The sequence below is a fragment of the Gallinula chloropus genome (assembly GCF_964237585.1).
Source record: "Gallinula chloropus genome assembly, chromosome: 4".
In the NCBI taxonomy this organism is placed as follows: Eukaryota; Metazoa; Chordata; class Aves; order Gruiformes; family Rallidae; genus Gallinula; species Gallinula chloropus.
The window spans coordinates 88,750,181-88,774,195 of record NC_140088.1 but is presented as its reverse complement, the minus strand read 5'-3'; the positions used below and the strand labels follow the sequence as shown (position 1 = coordinate 88,774,195).

The window sequence follows — 24,015 nt, the reverse complement described above, 5'->3', positions numbered from 1 at the left end:
TGGAGGGACATTCAGGGTGATGGTGTTTGTCTTCCCAAATCCCTGCCATGCATGATGGAGCCCTGCTGTCCTGGGGGTGGCTGAACACCTGCCCATGATGGGAAGTGGGGAATGAATTCCTTGGTTTGGTTTGCTTGTGTGTGAGGCTTTTGCTTTCCCTAGTGAACTCTCTTTGCCTCAACCCATGAGTTTTGTGCTCTACTTGTCTGATTCTCTCCCCCATCCTGCCATGGGGGAACGAGTGAGGTGTTTGTATGGTGCTGGCTGCCAGCTGGGGTTAAACCACAACATAGTGGGAGCTGGATCAGACCCTCATAGTTTAGAAACTCCCAGAGGCTTTGAGTTACATCCCACCCACACAGCCTTTTCCTTAGGATTGACAGGCTTTCTAGATGGAGTTTAGTCCTAAATCTAAGGGATGCAGAAGAAGACTCCAAGAGCATGTGTTTACTTGGCAACCTGCTGTCAGTATGAAAATTCTGTCTTTAAAACTGAAAGAGGGTAGATTTAGACTAGATATAAGGAAGAAATTCTTTGCTGTGAGGGTGGTGAGGCACTGGAGAAACGACAAAGAAAGGATGGTGTGCCTCAAACACACTCAATACATCCTCAGTTTGATGTGACCACCAGCTCTGAGGCCTGGGGAGAGAAGGAAGCAGCTGCAAGTTTGGTACAAGGGTCCCCAGGGGATCACTGGGTAGGATTTAACTATTCAGTCATTCTCTCTTTAACCCTCATTCTTCTCCTTTCCTTGTGACCCGGACAGTTTTTCTTCTTCCCTCATTTTATGGGCCTGTACCATTGTTCCCTTTTACCAGAAAAAGCAATATAAATTAGAGCAAGAGAAAGGTGAAATGTAAGGGAATGGGGTGGCACACTGTGCAGCTATTCAGTTCTCCTCTCACATCCTGCACCCTATCACTGCCTGCAACTGTAGTATCCTTTCCCAGCAGCTCCTCTTCCATACAGGAAGAGCTTCTTCATTTTATTTCACCTTCCTGGAATTATTATTCTCCATGAACACATATAGAGAAACATCAAGAGGATTTTAATCAGGTTGATTTAGTCTGATTCATTCTTATCAGAACTGAGATAGCTTAAATCAGCACAGCATCACAGAGGGCTGTGGAGCCCAACGGGCATCAAGAGTTGTGTTAATGATGCCAACTATCAGTTTAGATGGGGGCAGTGGGGAGAAATCATAACTCACCTGGCAGGACTGTGAGAAAAGCACTTCGAAAGCTGTAGCCCATGGTGTTTGCCCCCAGGCAGATGTACATCCCTGCATCCTCTTCCTTGGCTCGAGTAATCATCAGTTTGTTCAGGTAGGAGCCGTCTGGACGGGACCAGACCTCTCCTGTGGGCAGCACGACAAATTTCTGGCCCCCGACGTCGATGGTGGAGTTGTACTTGTTCTCTGTGCCATACTCCACCCTCTTCAGCCACTGGATGACAGGTTTGACATCGCTGCGGACTTTGCACTGGAAGGACGTGGTCCCACCGTAGTCCACGGTCGTGTTGACGGGGTGTGTCCCCGTCAGGATGGGCTTGGATCTTGTCCTCTCTGCACAAAAACACAGGGGAGCTCCATGGAAAGAGGTGTCTGCCAATCACAGTCGCTTGGGATTGCAGAAACGTGGGAGCAAGGTGTAGGAGTGATGCAAAAGAATGGCCTAGTTGCACTCCCTGCCCCAGGGATTTCTGCAAACCTCTCCTGATAGGAACTTGCCCAGCCTTTGCCAAAGCCTCTAATGGTAGATGCTCTCCAGGCAAACCTCCCATTGTCTGAAGTCTAGGAAGTCTTTTCTCATGCTCAGCCTGAAGCTTCCTCTTTCTAACAAGGAAGTTACTCTACCAGCATTAGGCCTGGAGAAAGGTTTGCTCTCCTTCTTAGCCCTTACATTTTGGAAGATTTTCTTCATCCCTCTTCATCCCTCTCTTCCCTCTTCATCCCTCTCTTCCCTCTCCATCCCTCTCTTCTGTACACTGAACAACCCTCCCAACTTCCCAGCAAACAGGGTCCTAAGAATCTCCTAGAAAAGGTTTTTTTCTGACTTTTGTGTTTCTGCTCTCTCAGATGATCCATGAAGCATTAATATTTGGGTGCCCAGTGTGTGGTGACATTAGTTGACACCACACAGGTCAGAATCTGGCCTTTCTGCTCCTTGGAGAGTACTGTAAGTCCAGTCTGAACTGCTGAATTTCCCCAGTCCCTTGCTGTAGGCTACAGCTGTGAGATGACAAAAGGGACCATCCTTCCTTGTACTTCCCCAGGTCTCAGGGACCTACAGGATCAGAGGCTCCAGTGATTTTTCCTGTTGCTTGACCAGAGGAAGACAAATGGCCTGAGAATAGTCAAAAAGGCCAAAACCCATTTCAGGATTAAATCTGGGCAACAGTCCAGGTCTGGACACAAATGAAGAGGATTATTTCACTGTAATTGTTCAATTGATACTGACTCTGATGATGTCTTATCAATGTTTATAAATATCTAAGGGAGAGTCTAAAGAAGATGGAGCCAGGCTCTATTCAGTGGTGCCCAGAGACAGGACCAGAGGCAATTGCCTCAAACTGAAACACAGGAGGGTCGCTCTGAACATCAGGAAACACTTTTTGACTGTGAGGGTGACCCAACCCTGGCACAGCTTGCTCAGAGATCATGGCATGTCCATCCTTCAAAAGCCCACAGGGACCAAATTCTACTGTATTTGATCCCATTCCATGTCATCCACTGCTGGGGGACCTGAGACCACAGGCATTACAGGTGAGGAAGGTCTTCACTTCATCCTCATCTCCCTACTTTTATTATTCCTTTATTCAGTCTAACGGTTCCTACATTCACTATGGACAATTTTTTGTGTGGAGGAAGAGCCCAGAAGCCTTTTTTTTTTTTTCCCAGCAAATGACAAAATCTTTAATTTCTCCCAAAATTTTTGCCTAGAGTCACAGCTGATGAAAGAAACAGAATGGAAAGGTAATCAAACATGAGGGGTTCACAAGACCATCCTTTCCAGCCTGATCGTAAGCCTCAGGTTGTGTCAACACTACATAAAGTCAAAGGAAAAATACATCCCTCATTCTGAGGAATGTTTGGATTTTTCTTTAGCATCAGGGAAATCAGTCACAGTTTCCAGACAAGGAGGCACTGCAAACCTCTATCCTAGGCACGGAGAGAAATTAGGGTATCACTGTGGGTGGTAACTGCTGGCAATCATCAACTGCTTTGGATGGCAAACACTGTTAGATTGAGGATGTAACAAATCAGCTCCCACCAGCACTGGCTTTGGGGTGAAAGGGAGGAACAATGGACCCTCTTTCAAGAACTCAGGATACTTTCAATAATGAAGGCTCTAAAGATGTGTTTGGGAAACAAAAATACCACAGTGGTCTCTATAGGTTTTGCATTGGGACTGTGAGAGGGGATCACAGCTGGGGAGACTGAGACTCAGATAAGGGGAGTGGAGGCCTGAGAGGGGATGGGGGGGAAGGAGGAAATTGAATAAAACCTGAAATGCTCCACAGAATTATGTTAAAAATAGAAAGACGTCTGAAAACTGCTTAATACCCTTATCTCCTTGACTCTGGTTCCAGCTTTGGTTACTGTTTTCACTCCTAGCCAGCAAAAGCTAATGAAAACAAAGGTTACATACATCTTTAAGTTGATAAAAACCAAGATAAACAGGGACACAGAAAGGGGTTTGTTCCTGGTGCTGTCTGGTTTTGATGAAGTGAAAATGCCACAGCTGCCATTAGGATGGGGCTTGATTCATTTCCCTGTCTCTGCTCCTGGTTTTAGTGTAAACACATGTTTTTACTGTCTCCACACAGCTGCATCTTTATCAATCCCAGATGTCCAGCAGGTTTGTGCCTTCGGAGCCCAACAGAGCTCCCCACATGTGCTTTTAATTCCTGTGATTCTAGGGAAAGGACTTATCAGAGAACAGATCTTTACCTTTAAGGACAATTTTTCACACTGGGATAAACTTTCTCATGCTAAAATGTATGCACAGACAAACAACCTGCTTTCCATGTGGCTGGAAATAGCCCTCTATGCCCCTGCTCCCTGTTCATGAAGGTTATTCAGTCTTCCCTCCACTTAGTTCATCTTCTCCACTTCCTTGAGTTGGCTGCTCTGTAATCATTTCCATGACAACTTATGATGATGTCATAGAAAAACCACGGTGATTTAAGAGTAAGAGCTCTTCTCTGCTAGACTTAGGATTTGGGTATAATTACCTTCAGTAATAATAGGGGAAACAGGAGATTAGAGACCAACAATCAGAATAGCTCAATAGTAAGAAGAGCAGTTTACCCCATCACAATGCAGGGTAATATCCACCCCCCACTGGCCCCCAGCTCATCATCCAGGGGCTGAATCCTTAGAGCCATGCAGGGATCTAAAGATACACACAGGACCCTAGGGGGATTTTTAACATTTTTTTAGCATCCCATTTGTACCCACCTGAACCTGCAGATACCCACATGTTGTTTTAAAATCTGACCCTAAAGCCTTGTCTGGCTAAGCACTCCAGCCACAAGATTTCTGCTAATTCCCTTCAGAAACTCCTCATAGGGCCTCCTATTACAGCGATCTAGGCTAAAGTTTCAATTGATTGGCTTCACCCTATTACCACTCTGATGATCTGGGCCATTCTAAATATTTCCACCCCTCCTCTGTAGTACATGAAAGTGCTTTCTCAGAGAGTTCTCAGCCTGTCCTTGAAATGACTCTGTTGGTGGTTTAAGACAGAACTGGGCAATGGTGAACTTTTACCTTGCAGGTGCCCTTGGAGGTGACCCAAGTATCCCTCCTCATCTCAGCCACTAAATTGTGTGGTTGCTACAGGTGTTGGGTTTATTCTAAGGAGCTGTGTGGCTTGGTGGATGAGAAACTGAACATGAGCCAGCATTGGCTCTGGCAGCTCGGAAGGGCGATGGGATCCTGGGCTCCATCAGCAGAGGGGTGGCAGCAGGGACAGGGAGGGGATTGTCCCTCTCTGCTCTGCCCTCGGGAGGCCCCAGCTGGAGTCCTGTGTCCAGAGCTGGGGCCCCAGGACAAGGAAGATGTGGGGCTGTTGGAGAGGGGTCAGAGGAGCCACGGAGATGATCAGAGGGCTGGAGCAGCTCCCCTAGGGAGAGAGGCTGAGGGAGCTGGGCTGGGTCAGCCTGGAGAAGAGAAGGCTGTGGGGGAACCTCATTGCAGCCTCCCAGTCCCTGAAGGGAGCAGAGGAACAGGAGGGGAATCAGCTTGTTCAAAGGGTAGATAATGGCAGGACAAGGGGGATGGAGTGAAGCTAAAGGAAGGAAGGGTTAAATTAGATATTAGGGGGAAGTTGTTTCCAGAAAGAGTGGTGAGGGGCTGGAACAGGCTGCCCAGAGAGGGGGTGGGTGCCCCGTCCCTGGGGGTGTTCAAGGCCAGGTTGGCTGGGGCCCTGGGCAACCTTGTGTAGCTCCAGGCCTGGAGGTTGGTGTCCCTGCCTGTGGCAGGGGGGTTGGAGCTCTGTGATCCTTGGGTCCCTTCCAACCCAGACCAGTCTGGGATTCTCTGATTCTATTCTACAGTTTGAATAACTCCCTGTCTCTGCTGGTGCTTTTAACACTTCCCAACTTCTGTGCCCAGCTATCAGCACCCCACACTCACCATCACACTCTCTTTACTCAGCCAGCCCCCTACCCAAAGCTCCCTCCCTGCCTCTGCCCCCCAGAAGCTGCACTTACGGATCACTTCAACTTTGTAGGTCGCGTTGATCTCTCCGACTCTGTTAAACACTCGGCAGGTGTATTTCCCGCTGTCCTCGGGCTTCAGGTTCTTCAGGTTCAGCGTCCACTTCTTCTTCTTGTTCTCCCCAATCTCTTGGGGCGTGAGGGGTTTGTTGTCCTTCAGCCAGGTGATGTCAGGCCGTGGGTTCCCGCTGGCCACGCACTTGAGGCGGATAGAGCTGCCCACAGGCCGGGCGATCACCCTGCGTCTCATCTTGGCGGGCTGCGTGAACCTGGGCCGGGCTGCAGAAGCCATGAGAGAGTGACTGTGGTGAGCAAAGGGCATGCAAAGGAGGGTACTGCTGTCTATTGTTACGCCTGAATTTGCCTGAAAGGCATGTGGCAGCCCCACAGGTGTCTCTCATATCAGCTCAGACTGATTGCCTTAGAAAGGAGTCAATATCCAACCTGGTGCATTGGAACATCTACCAAACTGTATGACCACCACCTTAGCCCTCCACATAGCTCAACCCTGGTGTTTCTCAGTGTCTGTAAGGCCACTGTGCCAGACCAGCTCACAAAATAGTCTCAAAATCACCCTGGTGAAGCTGAAGGCAAAATGTGGCCCCAAAACCATATTCCATGACACAAGTGCAGGTCCTTAGCTAAGCCCACAGGAAAGCCCTCAGACTCCTGTCAGGGTGACCGTTTTCTCAGTCTTTTGCTGGTAACTTGAAGCTTCATTTTCTAAAGATGTTTTCACCCCTTAGTTCTCACTGGCTTTAATGGGAAGTGTGAGGGGTCAGCAGCTTTTCAGTATGTAGCAAAGTCTTAGAACTAAAGGAAAAAATGTTTAAATTAGATATTAGGGGGAATTTTTTTTCCAGAGAGAGTGGTGAGGGGCTGGAACAGGCTGCCCAGAGAGGAGGTGGGTGCCCGTCCCTGGGGGTGTTCAAGGCCAGGTTGGCTGGAGCCCTGGGCAACCTTGTGTAGCTCCAGGCCTGGAGGTTGGTGTCCCTGCTTGTGGCAGGGGGTTGGAGCTCTGTGACCCTTGGGGTCCCTTCCAACCCATGCCATTCTATGATTCTATGATTCTCTTAAGTGTGATCTGTTGCAAGGCAAAAGCTTGTTTAATAGCATCCTGCAATGAAGAATTCAAAAGAAATGACAAATTTCTCAGTTACTCTAAGTATGGAATGCTAGTCCAGGGGCACTTCTGGCTGCAGTGTCCTACTGAGATTAACACTACTTCTGGCTCCCACTTAGCATTCTCCCCTTACATCCAAAATACCACTAAGTTCACCTTTTTTTTTTAAAAAAAAAAAAAACAATAAATTTAAAAATTGTAACTATTGTGGCAAAGCCAGTTTCTCCTCTGAGTCCATTCAGCAGTCCCACAGCACATTTCTCTCCCTGCTTTTGAGCCTTGTTTCTTGCTTACCATGATCTTAGTCTTCAGCCCAAAGGGGAGTCACCCTACATTTTCACACTCCCCTGGTAAATCCTCCCTGATTCTTTTCTTGGGATACAGAAGAAATGGGTGATGAGTGACCTGCTCTGTGGCACACTGGGTTGAGTTATGACCATCAGCCACTGGGCTTCACCAATGGTAACTGGAGACCCACAACCTCAGGAAGCACATAACACACCCAAGCAAGCTGAGGAAGTCTGTGCTTCAGTTAGCAGAGAAGTTTGCTACAGGGCAGCATGCTGGGACTCCCTGCTACAGAGCCAGCCTGCTGCCCAGGGCTGAGGCCAGCAGCTCTGGGACGTGCATTGTAGCAGAGCTTTGCTGGATGGAAGAGGCTGGTCTGCAGCTTCTTCTCTCCAAGCATGGGGGAACAGCAGCCATTGCCTTCTGAGGTCTGTGAGCAGATCCCTTAGTCCTCACCCCTCTGCAACCTTGCCCAACATCCCTCCCTCTTGGATGAAGACACCCTTTGGCATGCCCCTCTCTTCAGAGTCCTTTTCTGTAGGGGAACCATCTGCCTCCACAGCCTTTCCATGCCCCCTTGGCTGTCATTCTGGGTCCCAGCCATTTCATGTTATTTCAAACTCTTGCTCAGAAATGCTTTACTCTCCAGACAGAGGCTTTCATGTGTAATCTAATGAACCAGAGCAATTCCAGCCCTGAAAGTCTTTGCCATGACAGCTGAGCAGCAAGTGTGACATACTAACCCACTCTGCAGGGTCCAAGTGCATAAATTGCTGGGTATTCTCTTGGGTCTCTGCTGCAAGAGAAGATCCCCTCCCAGGAAGAAACAATCACCTTCCCAAAAGGACAATTAACCCCATCAGAGCTGCATGCTGTGAGCAATGACAGGCCAAAGTTTAGGTCCAAGCCAAGGGAGAGGTGCTGAGAAGGGCTGGAAATGGAGTGCATGGCTGCAGGGTGCATGGAGAGGTTAAAAAACAGTCATGAAACGGGTGATCCTCCAATAAAGCAGTAATGCCACCAGGAACTGCGAGTCCAGGTAGGGGTAAATCCTTGCTGGATGGGATTCCTGGGCTGAGACTAACAAATCAAAGAGCAGGGTTCAGACAGGACAGTGAAAAGCCAAGTGAGTGAGGCTTAAGCTCTCGCCCTCCCATACCTCTTCCCCACTTCCACAGCAAGATTTCAGAAGGGCTTGGTGTGTCCCTGCTCAGTAAGGGTGCTGCAAGACAGAAACTCTCTTTCCTCCCCCAAAAAGCAGGCCTATAACATTTCTGGCTTTCCTCCCACTGTGACTCCCATGAATCTGCCTGGAGTTTTGCATGCACCCCTCGTACCCTGTTGCCCAGATACATACCAAACTACAGGTACAGCTAAACTTCTCTGGCTCTTTTTGTCTCTCTGTCTTCTGTTTAAAGGAAGTTAAGCAATTATGTGGTCTCAAAAGCTACTCCAGGCTGGGTGCAATATGCTGAAACCAGATCCCATTTACACAGCCCTGAATGTTTCCTTGACAAAAGTCTGAACTGGACAAGTTTAGAAAAGCCAGTTAACAAAAAAAGGAGACAGAGAGAGAGAGACACAGACATAAAAGAGAGAAAGAGAAGCAGCAGCAAGCACAAAGGAGAAAGAGGGAGAAGCAGCAGTGTGAGAGGCAGAAAAAAGTCTTTGGAGTTGGTGCTAGCAAATGCCTGTCCCCAAATCCGTACTATTTACAGAAGTTTTGCTTGTTGAAGTGCCAGGGAAGGCCATCACAAAGTGCCCCTGTGTTATTTATACTTCACATGCCTGTTCTTCTCCACATCACTTGGCGTTTGCTTCACAAACAGGAACATTTGTACAGTATAAATGATGCCACACACAGGAGCAAGGGAAAACAGAGGTGGATGGGGACAAAGAGACAGTGTTATGGATGTTTCCTTGCTGAAATGCTGTTTACCATGAAGATTTAGTCAAGCTAAAGCAAATGAAATGAAGCACAAGGCTGTTCAGTGAAAAAAGACCTGGGAAGGAATTCAGGGGTCTCCTCTCCCTGCATGGATCATTCCCAGAAGCTCCTGTCAGATGGTGCTCATACAAAGTGAGGTGGTTGGTTAAGAACAGCCTGCTGTCACCCATCACATTTACCCCCCACCTAGAGACAGGCAGTACACTTCCAGCTTTCATGGTGCTTAGACAAAGAGGTGTCATGATACCACATAGTACTGATGTGCTCTCAAGCCTTTTGGATAAGAGCTCAGTCAGTTGTTGGAAGATGTGGATGGGGGTATCTATCATTCCATACATCAGCTCCCTGCTCTGGATGGGGCAGGAGCTCTCCCCAAGGATACCACTCCATGATGGTAGCTGGGAAGAAAAGTGGAGGGTTGGTTTTTATTTTTTACCATGCTTCTCCTCTCTCAGTTCTCTAGGGACCAGGACTGCAAACTGCTCCTTTCCCTCCAGAAACCTGCAGACACACACACTGACCCTTCCTGCACACCAGCTCACACCAGCCCTTTGCTGGTGAACACTGCTGGATGGAGAGGGCTTGAGTGGGTGGGTGACCTGCCCCAGCCATTTCCCAGCATGGGGAGGGGAGATGGGAGGGAGGCAAAGGTGAAGAAGCAGACGTGCAGCACAAAGGACTGGGCCAGGGTAGAGCAGAGCAAGACACAATCTGATATGAAATAGTCAATCCCTAATAATGTTAGTATTCTCAGAATGTCATTGTTGTACTGATCTGCCATCCACCAGCTCTACCAGGAGCACAGCAGACATGCCATTCAATGTCTGCTCCTGTCTCCACCAAGGAAATGAAGAGTTGAGAGATGGCAGCTTCTCTTGGTAGCTCCTGAGTCCCTCCTGCGTGACTCCTGACCCAGAGATTATCCAAGCCACCCTTTCTCTAGCTCTAAAATGTGGAGTTTACCTTCCTCTCCCAGAGCAAGCCCAGGCTCAGATGACTCTGTCATTCAAAGCTATTACTGTACTGTCTCCTCTGGACTGGACACCAGTCCAGCACACCACATCCCTTGTTTGCCAGCTCCTGAAAAACTGTCCTCAGCTCAGGTGGTGGGGACTCATATGGTGAACACTTGACAAGTTCCACCCCTGTCACTGCTATGAGATTACTCACTGTCCATGAATGGGGTACAAACCCATCTCTGTATTATGAAGTTAAAAGGTGGGTACTGTGAGACAATCACAGAATCACAAGGTTGGAAAAGACCTTTAAGATCATCAAGTCCAACCATTCCCACCCCAAGCTAAACCAGATCCCTGAGCACCTCATCTGCCCTTTTTTAAACACACCCAGGGAAGGTGACTCAGCCCCTCCCTGGGCAGCCTGTGCCACAGCCCCACAACTCTGCCAGGGAAGAACTTTTCCCTCCCAGCTGAGCTGCCCCTGCCCTGGGGCAGCTTGAGCCCATTGCCCCTTGTCCCATCTCCTGTCCCCTGGCTGAAGAGACCATCGCCCACCTCTCTGCACCCTCCCTTCAGGTAGTTGTAGGTGGTGATGAGGTCTCCCCTCAGCCTCCTCTTCTCCAGGCTGAACACCCCCAGCTCCCTCAGCTGCTCCTCAGAGGATTTGCCCTCCAGCCCCTTCCCCAGCCTGGTTGCCCTTCTCTGGACTCGCTCCAGGACCTCAATGTCCTTCTTATGGTGAGGAGCCCAGAACTGGACCCAGCACTCGAGGTGCAGCCTCACCAGTGCCAAGTACAGAGCAAAATAGAAATGCTCTGCTTCATCCCTTGAGGTTATAAATCCACATCACACTCCTGCCAGTAATGGCCAAAAGCTGTTTGGCATCAGCCTGATCACTTATTGTCCTTCAAGGAGTGCTTGGACCAAACTTTGGACCTGCAAGTCTTGCGGTGATTCAGAACCAGTTCCAAGTGAGATTTTAGCAGTTCCCCAAAGCTCTGCAACAGCATCAAAATCCTATGCTTGAACAGTCCTGGGCTTAGAGAAATTCATGCAGGTGTCTAAAGGAGAGGGTAATTTTTAAAAATACTCAGCTTTGGCCTGATACTAATTCTCCTGAAGTGAAGTCAGACCTCCCATTTGCCCTCAGTGGGAGCAGTGTTATGTTGGCACTGAATGCTTTTGGAAACACTGCTGTAAAAGTTCAGTGTGCCTTTTATAGAGAGTCTATGAAAGCTCTAATAGCTGCACATGCAGAAGAAAGTCAGTGCCCAGAAAAACAAATGCAAGGGAGAACCATGCTGGGGTAGATGGCAGGGGGCCCTAGAGCAGACCACGGGCTGCATTTCACAGAAGGACCCTTGGATGAGATCCACTCATACTGACACGTTCAGCTGATGCTTTGTTTATTATTTGACCATCTGTAGGGAGAACTCACTCCAGCCACTCTGCCTTTTCCTCAGCAACTGAGAAATGTGCTGCGTGGACAGCACTGAATGGAGGAAGACCAGAAATATAAGCTGCTCCTTACCCCATTGCTTCCCAGAATGATCTTCGTATTCTCCATTGGAGCCTTCAGGTACCTGGCTATCCTTTCCTGAGCTGGCATCATCTGCAAAGGAAAGGGAAGATGTTAAGAAGGTCTCCTGCAGTGCAGCAGTATGACATGCAGGAATTTGCATGTCCAGCTGAACCACACTCAACTTACATTTGCCTCCACACCCTGGCACTTACAGCCTGGCCAGTTTAATGACCAATTTAGTTTTCTGCTTTATGAGCTTTTTGGTGGGATACCAAAGCAATGGGAGATTAATCAATGTTTCCATTAATAGCTGACAAAAGCCTCTTTGTTTATGTTTACAGGTTGCTGTTCCCTAGGAGGAGCTGATCCATTGTACCTTCTATGCAGTTAATGGCATAAATCAAAATTACAGCTAATTAAACCTAGGAGGTGCTGGAAGACTTACGTGATCAGTCACACAGAGCACAAGTAGAGGAATTAGGGCCACTAATTTGCCTTTCAGCTTCTATACAAAATCAGAAAAGCAAGCAGGTCTGGGGTCAAATGAGCTTTTCAATTCACTGTTTGGTTTATTTTTTAATTAAGACCACCCATCCACCTGCATTGACAGCGGGCCATTTTGTCCCTTATCACTCTAGTTGTCTCTACCACTACCACAGAGCAGCATCAGGGTCTCAAGTCTGTGCCTTGTAGAGCTTGGAGAAATAGAAAACAGCAAGAAGTGAGCCTCCTACTTCTCCAGGAGCCCCCACCTCAAATTGCTGCTGTGATATGGCCACCTACAAGGTCTCCGCGAGGGCTGAAGGGAGTAGGGGAGTGCTCTGAGCCTCTGCCCAGGGTAGCCTGGGCAGTGCTGGTGGCCTCACACCTCTGCAGTGCCCAGAGGTGAAGTTCTTTCCTTCTCCAGGAACAGCCAGACCTCTACTGTACACATGCTCAGCTGGAGCATCCCTTTATATCAACGCATCACACTGGGAGAGAGGTCCACCTGAGGGACTTTGGGGACCTCTGGGTGATGGCCCAGTGAGGTATGGCTCTTCCAAGGCTACTTCTGAGCTGTACAGGTGGCACAATACTCAGCTCCTAGCTAAAGTGGACTCAAGTATGTGAAGCTTGATTTTCAGACGTAGGTCAGATGAAGGCTGGGTAAAAGTTCACCTCAGTAAGGATCTGTTCTCCAGTGGCTTTAAAATAATAAACATCAAGAGAAATGGAAACACCAGACCTGAGATATGAATCCCTCCAAATACCCAACTCCTAAAACCCATAAGAAACAGGTATCATGAGTTAAAGAGAGGAAATTTCTTGGAGGAAGCAGAGAGGAAAAACTTACCTCAATATATATATGAGCATTATATCCTCCCCCCCACTACAAATAGTAGAGCTGTTCTTTACAGTCGTTTTAGAAGTTGGGTTGTGCTTAAACAGTACACAACTAAACTTGTGTATGGTCTTTGTGAGAGAAGAAGGTGTATTTAACCCCATCCTCACCCCACTGTGTTGGAAAATCATCCTGTCTCTTCAGCATGGGGCACTTTATGCTGACACATGTTCCCAGCTTGTTTGCCACTGTCCCTTAAGCAGAGAGGCTGCAATGCCATGTGGGTTTATCCCTCCTTGCCCCTGACAGATTTTCCCCCTCTCCTTGTGGTTACTTCAGCACAGTTTCCCCAGGAGGTATGTGCAGCTGTCACTTTGAGGGGGAAAAGAAAACCTTCAGGGCAGCAGCACGCTGGGGTCTTTCTTGGGCAGCTCACTCCAGCTGACTGCCCCTTCCCACCTCCTCCTTGCCATCCATCCATCCATCCATCCATCCATCCATCCATCCATCCATCCATCCATCCATCCCAGGGGCTCCAGCCATCTCCCAGCCCAGACCACAGGGGAGTGGTGTGAAACAGTCACACTCAGGAGACGTCAACCCTCGCACGGCACTGTGAGTGCAAACACACCATCCAGGCTCCGCTGAGGCTGGCCCACAGCCTGTGTTACAGAGAAGACAAGTAGCCCATGTGCTGCCTTTTACAAGTATATTTTTACAGCCTTGGCAAACCCAAGGCAGGGAATACAAACATACCCATTATATATGATGGCTTGCATATGACAGATTGACTCAGTCAAAATGCTGAATCGATTATCTTCTGGCACGTGTCTGCTTTTTCACATGAATATCAGTAGTGCTACAAATGAAATCTTGGATGCTCTCTGCCAGAGAGCTTAGTAAATACTTTAGCACAAATAGAAAGTAATAGAAGAAAGTAATAGAAGAAAGAAAAACTGTGGTCAGAGATGTAGGATGCCTGCCTGTTGTTCACTGCTGAATATCTTAAAAGTGGTTAAGATGTTTAAGTGGCGATGTTCTGTCAATTATATCTTAATCCTACTCAGCTTGATGTACAAAGAGCACTATATCCTCCCTTGCCTCCTGCCTCATGTTACAGTATGTCAGCCCATGTGTGCTTCTCCTGCCTACACACTAGGACTGACTGGCGTTCCCAACACCTCTTGACATGCTGCCAAGCTTTTGATGTAAGTAAAATTGCCCTGAATCTGTTTGATCCTTTCAAGAGTCTTCTTCAGTTGTTATCCTGCCAGATCGTGAACTTGTAGAGTAACCTACAAAACCCTTAAAAAACAATTTGGGGGGTGGGGAAAGATCAGGATGTATCTGAACACACTTAACTTGAGAACTGTAGGAACAAAGCTGACTCATGACAGCCAGGAATTGGATGAAACTCTTTTGGGGGAGATTCCTTGAAGCCCAGGAAACCCCAGTCGAACTTAAAATTGTGAGTAAGGCAGCAGAACAGCCAGTGATATAAGGATAAAGTGTTAACTTGGGACATGAGTCACCCTGGGGCAAGTCCCTGTGCATTCAGAGAGGGATTTGAACCTCCCCTCTCGCACCTTGGGTCTTAAGCTCTGAACTGTGGTCTCAGAGTGCCAAAAAGGAGCTTATTGGTACATAAAGTGGAACACTGCTGTGTGGGAGACAGTTACCTTAGGAAAACCCTCAGGATGGAAGACCCCTGTCTAACTCAGGCATCACCAAGATTTGACTTCCCTCTGCCCCATCCAGAGCGTGTACTGTGGCTGCATGGAAAGAATCTATATTGCCCTGTTTTGAAGAACTTTATTATTTTTTAATTTTAATAGGAAAAAAAAAATCGAGGAGAAAACACTTTTGAAGTTGTTCTAGTTCCTGTGCTAGCAAAGATGGGTCTCCTTTTGCACCACTTTGGTCAGCCCACTCACTCCTAGGGAGGGACCTATGACACTGAAAGGAAAGCCCAGTTTGAAAGCAAAGAGCAGAGGCATGTGGCTCAGCCCAAACCTGCAGTCTGAAGTCTGCTTCATAGTGCCACACCTGAAGACCAAATGCAGCTGGCCTGGCAATATTCTTCTTGGAAAAAACTGAGCCACATTGAGATATGTATGACCAGCATAGAAAACGATGAGTTAGTAGCAGAAATCACATGAGTCTTAGCTACGTTCAAAAATGACCTAATAAGCCAATTCCTTACTCATGCTCTTGTCACCTCCCTTGGAGGCAGGCAGGTCAGGGTGATAAGTGCATACAAAAAAACCAGCCAGCAGCCAAAGCACAGCAGGGACCAGCTACGCTGCCTCTCCAGCTTTGCTGCCAGCAGATTACTGCAAGAGGCAGTGCTAAGAAGGATGAGCTGCTGAAGTTTCCTATAAGCTCCCTTTTCTGTGACCTATATTGGAAGGTCATCCTGTACTGGACTTCTTGGACAGTATCACAGGCTTAGGAGAGCAGCCAGTTGGAAGATGAAATGGAAAACCTGCCTTGAAAAATAATCACTGACTAATTTTATGTGTTGCGTATCTGAGGCTAGGAAAACACATGCATGATTTAGGTGTCCTCACTGCACAGTTTGGTTCCACGGTGTTAAAAGCATGCTGGCTGGTGGAGAAACCTGAAGTGGGAGGCTCCGATAGCATGTGAAGTGATAGACTTGGAGATGTGGGACAAACTCATGTAGCCCCTTCCCCTTCAAACACTGCACCTGGCCATACATGGCAGGGCCAGGATGGATCCAGGAATGCCATCCCAAGTGGCCTGATCCCCAGCTGCTCTCCAGCCATTGCCTCTTGCTTCAGGATCTCATTCCAAGCCAGCTCCTAGGTCTGAGATGCCACAGGAACTGAGATGCAGGTGCTGTGCTGGAGCAGTGAGTGGTTGGGCTGAAAGGGGAAGTCATGGGATTGGCTGTGCCATGAGACTTGGCATGCTTGGCTGTACGAGGCCCTGATAACTGCTGCTGACGTCATGGGCCGGATTTTCCTCCCTCACCCCAAAAAGCCTGATGTTCCATGCATATTGCCTGCCAGGCTTCTTTTTGCTCTACCCCCAGTCCCAAAGCAGGATGGATTTCTGCAGAAAAGGGATTTCTGCATGTAACTCCATCAATTGACAGAACACTTTGGGGATCCTAAGGGACAAAGAGTGACACAGAAGTGGGGTACAGTTACTGTTTATTACCATAGCAGAGTTGTTCCATTCCCTCTTAAAAGGGAAAACAAATGGAAAACTCTGCATAACGGCCGGGCTCTGAGAGAAACTGATGGGAAATATTCACAGCCTGCTACCAAGCCAGTATCAAATTTTATTTACCCACAGACTCTCCATGAAGGTTTCATATTTTAGCTGTATGACTGGTTTTCAGGCCAATACTCTGTGCTGAGCATCCAGCCACAGGTCAAAACAATGGCCCAGCTTTTTGAAGGAAAAAAATCTAGCAGCAATATTTCTCTATGATTCACAAAGTTGCTTCAATTTGTTATAATGCAAGGCCCATCCCTGCTCTGACTTGATGGGACCAGCTTTGGAGTCTTTGATGTCAGAGGCCTTGAAAGGCCCATTTCACAGATGAGCCAGCTTTGCATAAATAAACAAAGTGACCTCTGAACTGGAGCCTGAGACCTGAGCACGCTTCAAAGCACTGGGAGAGGCGGTGGAGGGGTGGGGGCAATGGGGAATGAAGCGATCAGCATGCATCATTAAGGCAGACCCTGCTCAACGCTGCGGACGAACAAGGGGTGTAAATAAAAGGAGGGAGGCAAGCGAGGAGGGAGTGAAATGAGGGGGAAAGTGATGTAATCCAGTCAGGCTTGAACAATGATAATGAGGCCTTCTCCCATGGATGAATGAAAGAGATCTCTCTGAAGTCCAGCTTTAGGAGCTGACTCTCCCGTTTACCCAGACGCATCATATTTGCACATCACATTTGTGCCCCAGCATCTTTCCCTCCTGCAGATGTCTAGTGAGGGACAAAACACAAGTCACTTGTGAGAGGTGGCTCTTGGGCCTTCAAGGAGTTAAACCAGAATGTGTCCTGCTGAGCCTAACCAGTAAATCTGAGGGGTGGGAACACACCAGAACCTTAGACCAGGAAGTGACTGGACTTATTTTTCAGTAATTCTGATAGTAGATAGAGGATAAACACAGATGCAAGTAAGTACAATATGAAAAAGTAGGTCTCTGCAGTTTATGTCAGACAAATTCTGGATTTCCTGTAATACTTATTGTAATTTAAGGGAAGGGAACACATGGGAAATATCATTCTGTACTTAATTTTAGGGAGTCTTTTGCTATCCTGACTGGTTTATCTGACGCTCAGATGAATGGTCCATAAGGTACATATGTAAGCAGGCAGTAACAACTTAATCACTGGGGTTGCAGGGATTATTAAAGCACTTGCTTTCCCCAGATCTCCTTAATGTGGATTAACACTCCAGGTTTCACTAGAATTTCAGCTGGTATTAACCTCCAATAGCCAGAGAAACACATCCCAACCTACTGGCAAGCACATGATTTCTATCTGAAAGCTATCACTACCAGCTGCCAGGATTTTCTTGCTCATCTTGTGATATTTGGATGTTCATCCTGACAAGTGACTAATTGTTAGTCTAATCTTTTTTTGTTATTGAATAACAGTTCTTAACATCTGTGATTGTAAAGCAGAACTCCACAGAAATATGCCCTAAATGCTCATCTTTGAGACCTTGTCATTTTTCAGTTTGTTTTGTGGTTTTGCAAGGTGTGAATTATGGCTTCAGGACTTTGGGACTTGTGGTCCATAGATGAATCCCAAAGGCTGATTTGAAATCATGACAAAGATGACTATCCAAAGTCCTCATTTTGACTAATTCTGAATTACCTTCCATCATTGAGGGGTAATTTAGTGTAAATCCTAGATACTATTTAAATGTTTTTCATAGTTCCTCCATTGACCCTTCACCTCATGCTCACAATTCCTTAATCTGCCTACTATATTAACAGTGTCACCTACTGTATTAACAGAGCTGATGCTATGAAAAGAGAGAAAACCTGTTTAGAATCTATTTGTAGGGGTACAGTGAAAGCAAAAGAATCAGGATCGAGAATATTTGGAGGAAAGAAAAAAGATCTCTGGGAGGAAACCCCTCTCCTTGGACCCAGCCAAACAAAACCCCTCAAGATGAAAAAGAAGAAACCCACTCACAGGGGTGCATAGCCAAGGAACACTCTACTTTTCTCTACAAAAACCCCCAACAAACCAACAAAACCAAGACAAACTATAAAGTTACTGGCAGAGAATTTGCTTCTGTAACGGGCAATGAAGACTTTACTGCCTACTGCCTTTGACTCCAGTTGGGCCAAAAATAACCAGGAGTAGTGATACTGGAATTTCCTGAAAATCGAAAGAAAAAATGTTGGTGTTAGTGGCTTTTTTGGTATTTTCAACTCTGAACATTTTTCATGAGAATTTCCATGCAAAAATTTTCATGGATTTCACTGCATTTCCAGCACTGAGAATCTTTCTGTCAGCAGGATGCTTTGCAAAAGAAGTGTTTGCTGCCCACTTGCTACAGACCAAAGCCCTGTCTGGGAAGTGAAGGAACAAGACAAGCTAGATCAGTTAACACACATTTTTTAAGTTATGCTGATGTATAGGCCCATCCTGTCACCTCTTGATGACAAAGCTCTTACTTGGTGGCTATTGCTGCCCCCCACATCTCAACACACATGTGAACATATATTAGAAGTGACCACTTTAAGACCAGAGAAGACAGTTCCATTCCACAGAATGAAAAGAGGGACCATATGGCAGCACAGACATATTGGACTCAGGTTGTTTTATGAGCTGGTACCAATCTACCTTCAACAGCACAGCCAAACCAGTTCTACTTCTCTGAAGAGATTTAGCAGCCGACAGAGAATCTAGCACTGCTGTGCATAAGCTGCTACCAGCACCTGATCTCTTTTCCCACCAATTCCTTTTTAATGCTGTTATCTCTGCTGGGAGTGCAATGTAGACAGATCTCTGCTCCATTCTCTTGCAGACCGCTGAAGGATGTTGTGGTTTATTGTTTGGGCTTTGGTATGGAAAGGGATCACACATTTCCTTAGGGAGGTAAGGTGGAGAGATGGAACTTCAGAAAAGTGGGGTATTTTAGGCATATGAAGGGATTAATACACAAATTGAACACATGTGAATGTTTCCCAGGGAGGAGAAGCCAGACTGTGCTAGACTATGAAACAGTCACTCAGAAGAAGACAAAGATTATTTTATAGAATCAGAGAATCATTTAGTTTGTAAAAGACCTTCACCAGCTTTGTTGCTCTTCTCTGGACATAGTCCAGTACCTCAGTGTCTTTCTTAGAGAGGTCAAAAACTGGACACAGTACTCGAGATGCAGCCTCAGCAGTGCCGATTACAGGGGAGCAATGCCTTCCCCAGTCCTGCTGGCCACACGATTTCTGATATAGGCCAGGATGCTGTTGGCCTTCTTGGCCACCTGGGCACACTGCCAGCTCAAATTCAGCCAGCTGTCAACCAACACCTCCAGGTGCTTTTCCACCAGGCAGCTTTCCAGCCTCAGTCTTTGGAACATTTAAAATTGTAACGGTCTAACTATGGCTGAACTAGAGATTTTGCAAATCTGTTTGCCAAAGTTGGCTCATCTAGTTCTCAAAGAGAGCTTCAGTAGCTCCTTCACTGTTACTGTCAATACGATACGATCAGGAAGAGTGAAAAAGCACAGCAGAAAAGGAAGGTTGTGAAAAAGGAGTCCTTGAAGACCATAAATTTTTCATTTCTGTTGGCTTTATCTATACAAAGAAACTTTGGAGCTCTTCTGGGTCCATGTGGAATGACACCTGTGCATACCATGTTCATGTCTCTGATCCCCTTCCTTGTCCCCATGACTGTGTTTCTGGTTCAGATCTACACCTACTTTATAACTTTCTCCCCCTCCTTCCACAAACACTTTCTGTAAAGCTGTGAAGGGAGAGGTCTTCCTGAAGGTTTAGGTCCTCCCTTGCTCCTTGTGGTCTATCACAGTCATCTGAGACCCATTCTCAGTCATGGCACATCCGCATATAGTGATGGTCCAGCTCCTGCTGTAACCACAAAAACAACCACCAGCAGAAATGGCTGAAGCTTTTCACTGAACCACTGGAATTCCCAGGGCTACCATTATAACAATTACATTACAAAGGCAATCACAGGCTTCCCACCATGTCAGCTTCTCCAGACACCAAGACCTCCTGCTTGCCTTCAGGTCTCCATTCCATAGGGGGTAAGAAAACAATTCTTCCTTCTTTGTTCTTCTTGTTGAGGTTACTTTTTTTATCAGCATGCTCCAGCACACCCAGACAGCAGCCCCAAGAGCTCTGCACCACAGGCACCAGTCTGCGGTTATATTCTCAATCTACTACTGAAGAAGATGAAAGGGAGGAGAAATCAGAGAACAAGATGAGTGGTTAGGCTTCTGCCTTGTCACCAGCACTTTCTGAGCATGAAATATGAGCACCAAAAAGACAGCAATTTCCAGTCAGTTGCTCCTTGAGCAAATTTACAATATATTTACCAGCATTTTCTAAGTGTTACTTGCACCATGTGAGTATCAAGGATTCCTTAGAGAGAAGTTCCCTGCATATCTGCTCACACAGCACAAAAGACAGAGACTTTTTAAAGAGTTTACTGCCTGGGTACTGCAAGCACAGCTTCATTTGTGCCACCAACCAGCTTATCTGAATTTAGAACAATTTAATTTCATTTAATATTTATAATAACAAATCATTAGGTACTTCTAGTAAAGTTTAAAACCACTGGGAAGAATTATGCAATTCTAATTGTCATCAGACAAATAAAGATGTTGAAATAGTCCTTACTTTAGACACCTAACTCTAGTGCCCAAGAGAGGAGTGAGGACGAATAGAAGGTCAGGTTGACACCTACTGCTCTTCCCTGACTGCGAAAGAGATGATGGAGGGAGCCTCAGCCACGTACAGTGGATGCCAAAAGGGAGGTGGTATGAACACTCCACCCAAGAGCATGGGCCAAAATTCCATCTTCAACAATCCTAAATTGCTTAGGGTTGGGGGAGGGAGGCATGCCACTGAAAGGACTAATGCAAGGTTAATGATAAGAAGAAGATTACAGCAGAGCCGAGGATAAACTGATAAGACCTGGCTCTCAGCCTTCTATTTTAACCACTATGCAGCTGCTGTTCCCCATAAAGTTATAACTCTATCACTCCCCTTCCTAGTAGCATTGATCAATGTTCATTATTTCCTTCAGCAAGATGTGTAAGAACATCATTGATACACGTTTTCAATCTCCCTGAACGTTCACATGGTCATAATAACCAGCACAAAGAAGTTTCCAGAGGGGTTGGAAAGAAAGAGAGATCATACGTGTCAGAGACTGAGTAGAGGAATTATTTTTGGATGGCGTTTATAATCAAACAAAAATAATCAATCGTACAGTCCTGTCCCTTCCAAACACCCAGTTAATTCCTTAGTGTGGAATTACTCAATCCATCATGCTGAACTGGGAATTGCAACACTGGACTTCACAGACAGGAATGTGGATCCAGCTGTTTCTTCAATAGCAGTATGAAAATTATTGAAACCTTCTTTATGGGCTCACAGATGTCATAGTCTTCTGGTTTAAAAGTAAAAATACCTCCTAAGGTAGAAAATGAAACATCCTATGCAGCACAACAAGGACAAAAAGAAACAAGAGGACTGGTGCTTAACATCTTTAACAGGTAAAGTGAGCCTCATGTGTGTTTGCTCGGGGCAAAACATCGTACCCCATCAAGATCCATCGCTAGCCTATTATGTCTTAACTCTGATTGCAAGAAATGACAGCACTGAAGTGGCAAAAGGGCTAAGAAATCACAGATAATGACAGGTTTTCATTGGACATTACAGAACATATAAAAATCTCAGTGTCTAAATGTTGGTTATATTCAGTAAGTTAGGGAATTCTTCCTCTCAGATTTCAGAAGCAGAGAACTATTTCAGAGAATCATCGAATCCCAGACTGGTCTGGGTCGGAAGGGACCCCAAGGATCACAGAGCTCCAACCCCCTGCCACAGGCAGGGACACCAACCTCCAGGCCTGGAGCTACACAAGGTTGCCCAGGGCCCCAGCCAACCTGGCCTTGAACACCCCCAGGGACGGGGCACCCACCCCCTCTCTGGGCAGCCTGTTCCAGCCCCTCACCACTCTGTCTGGAAAAACCTTTCCCCTAATATCTAATCTAACCCTTCCCTCCTTTAGCTTTAATCCATTCCCCCTTGTCCTGCCATTATCTACCATACATGCGACAAATATGAATCGTTTTTAAAATGTCATTTGCAGGTGTCAGCCCCCCAACAGCAACCAACCTCTGACCATAAACTCAAATACCTTTTGATAAACAGACTTTCTAAGGGACAGGTAAATGACTATGAAAGTACAGAAAAGGCATTTGAAAAGGTAGGGAGGAAAAACAAATTTTAGGTTTTTTTAAAAAAAACCAACCCTTAGATTTCTCTTTTTTTAACTACCTGTAATAAAAGTAGTGTCATAGCAATATGGCATCATCTCTCTGACCACTACTCTTTAGAGTATGACAAGAAGCTGAAGAAATTGAGATGGTTGGAGTCCAATCATGAAAGATGGAATGTAGCCCTGGTATCTGATGATTTCAAGCCTTTCAGTATTGCACCCACATGCTGCTAAATACCTAATTTTATCAGTGAAGTGCCATACACCTTCCACATAATGCTCAATGAATTTTATATATATATATATATATATATATATGGGTCATTGTCAGAACAATACTAAACTCGTTTGAGTAGCTAAATGTTACCATTTTCACAATTCTGTCCAAGAACAACTCTGGACAAGTGGCAATTTTGTTGGCTCCCAAAACAAATGGAATTCTTGGCACCCTACCTAACGGGAGGATTACAGTGTATTACATGGGATAATATGGGCCTGCGTCTCGCCAAAATTAAACCCAACCTAATTACTTGGAGTAAATTATAGCTTTCCACGTGGGGTAAAACACAAATTGTAAAAAATGGTTGCTGCACAATCAACTATGTAATCCCAATGCTGCTATTACAAATTTCTAAAACATACTTCAAAACAATGGCTGGTGTGGTACAGTCATTGCTGTGGGATGGAATCCAACCCCTTGTGTTTTTTCCATGTTTTGCTTTGTGTTTTGGGTTGGGGTTTAGTTTTTTTTTTTTTTTAAATGCCTGTCCTAGAACATCATCAGCAGCAGTGTATCAGAAAAACCAGCCCAGGGCCAGAAAAGAGGAGAGACAGAGGCTACCTAAGAACACATGTGAAGAACAAGATTATTTGAGGTAGAATTCAACAGTTCCCAGGTGGTCAGTCACAGAGCTACTGCGTTTTTTGGAGACTGAGGGCACAACTGTCCCCAACACTCAGAACTCTCTACAGTCAGGAGGCACAACGCACCCCATGTTCGCACACTTCATACCTTGACCCTCTTTTAAAGGCTTCACAGAGATGAAGAAACATTGGCAGAGTGTCTGCATGCGTAGGGAACTAAGGCATGGAGACCATCCAAATACACTGAGAAGACAGACTAGGGCTGAATTTGAATCCAGTGCTGCTTGTCAATGAACCAGAGCTAGCTAACACCTATGAGCTTGCCTAGAAGATCCATAAACAACTTTTCTCTAAGAAGTATTTCACCTTCTTTGATACTTAGAAGCTAAAGCAGGTGCAGTTTAGTAGCTTTCTAAGCCAGCTACCATGTAAAGACTGCTCTTGTAGAAGAGTGGAAGAGACAGAATCCATCAAGAGCCCAAATGGGAACACTGAAGTCCTCTGTTCAAAATAAAGACAATGTATCTCAGTATTATTTGTGTGGTTGTGGGGAATATTTTTTTTTTACTATTAAAGAGTGCTCTCCAAAACATCTAAATACTTACTCTAACGAGCACTGCAGTTACACACCTTATTCTTTTACTCTGATAATGTATATGATTACTAACATACTCCTATGAATATTGCATACTCAATGTATCCCACACAACAGATGTGAGAGGGCTTTAAATGCCAGGTTTAAAACTGTGCAGTTGATTAAAATCCTGTGGGCCATTCATAGATTGCCAGATACT

At 46.1% G+C, this 24,015-nt stretch overlaps 1 protein-coding gene across 3 annotated transcripts in view; it reads right to left on the bottom strand.

The window, feature by feature from the left end:
• Positions 1–24,015, bottom strand: part of FGFRL1 (fibroblast growth factor receptor like 1) — a 186,717-nt gene that overhangs the window by 5,067 nt on the left and 157,635 nt on the right. For all 3 annotated transcript variants that reach the window (XM_084263031.1, XM_084263032.1, XM_084263033.1), the window contains exons 4-6: positions 11,574–11,654; positions 5,719–6,003; positions 1,211–1,564 (exon numbers count right to left, since the gene is read on the bottom strand). In XM_084263031.1, the coding sequence (XP_084119157.1) occupies positions 1,211–1,564; positions 5,719–6,003; positions 11,574–11,654 (720 nt within the window). The remainder of the gene's footprint in view (positions 1–1,210; positions 1,565–5,718; positions 6,004–11,573; positions 11,655–24,015) is intronic.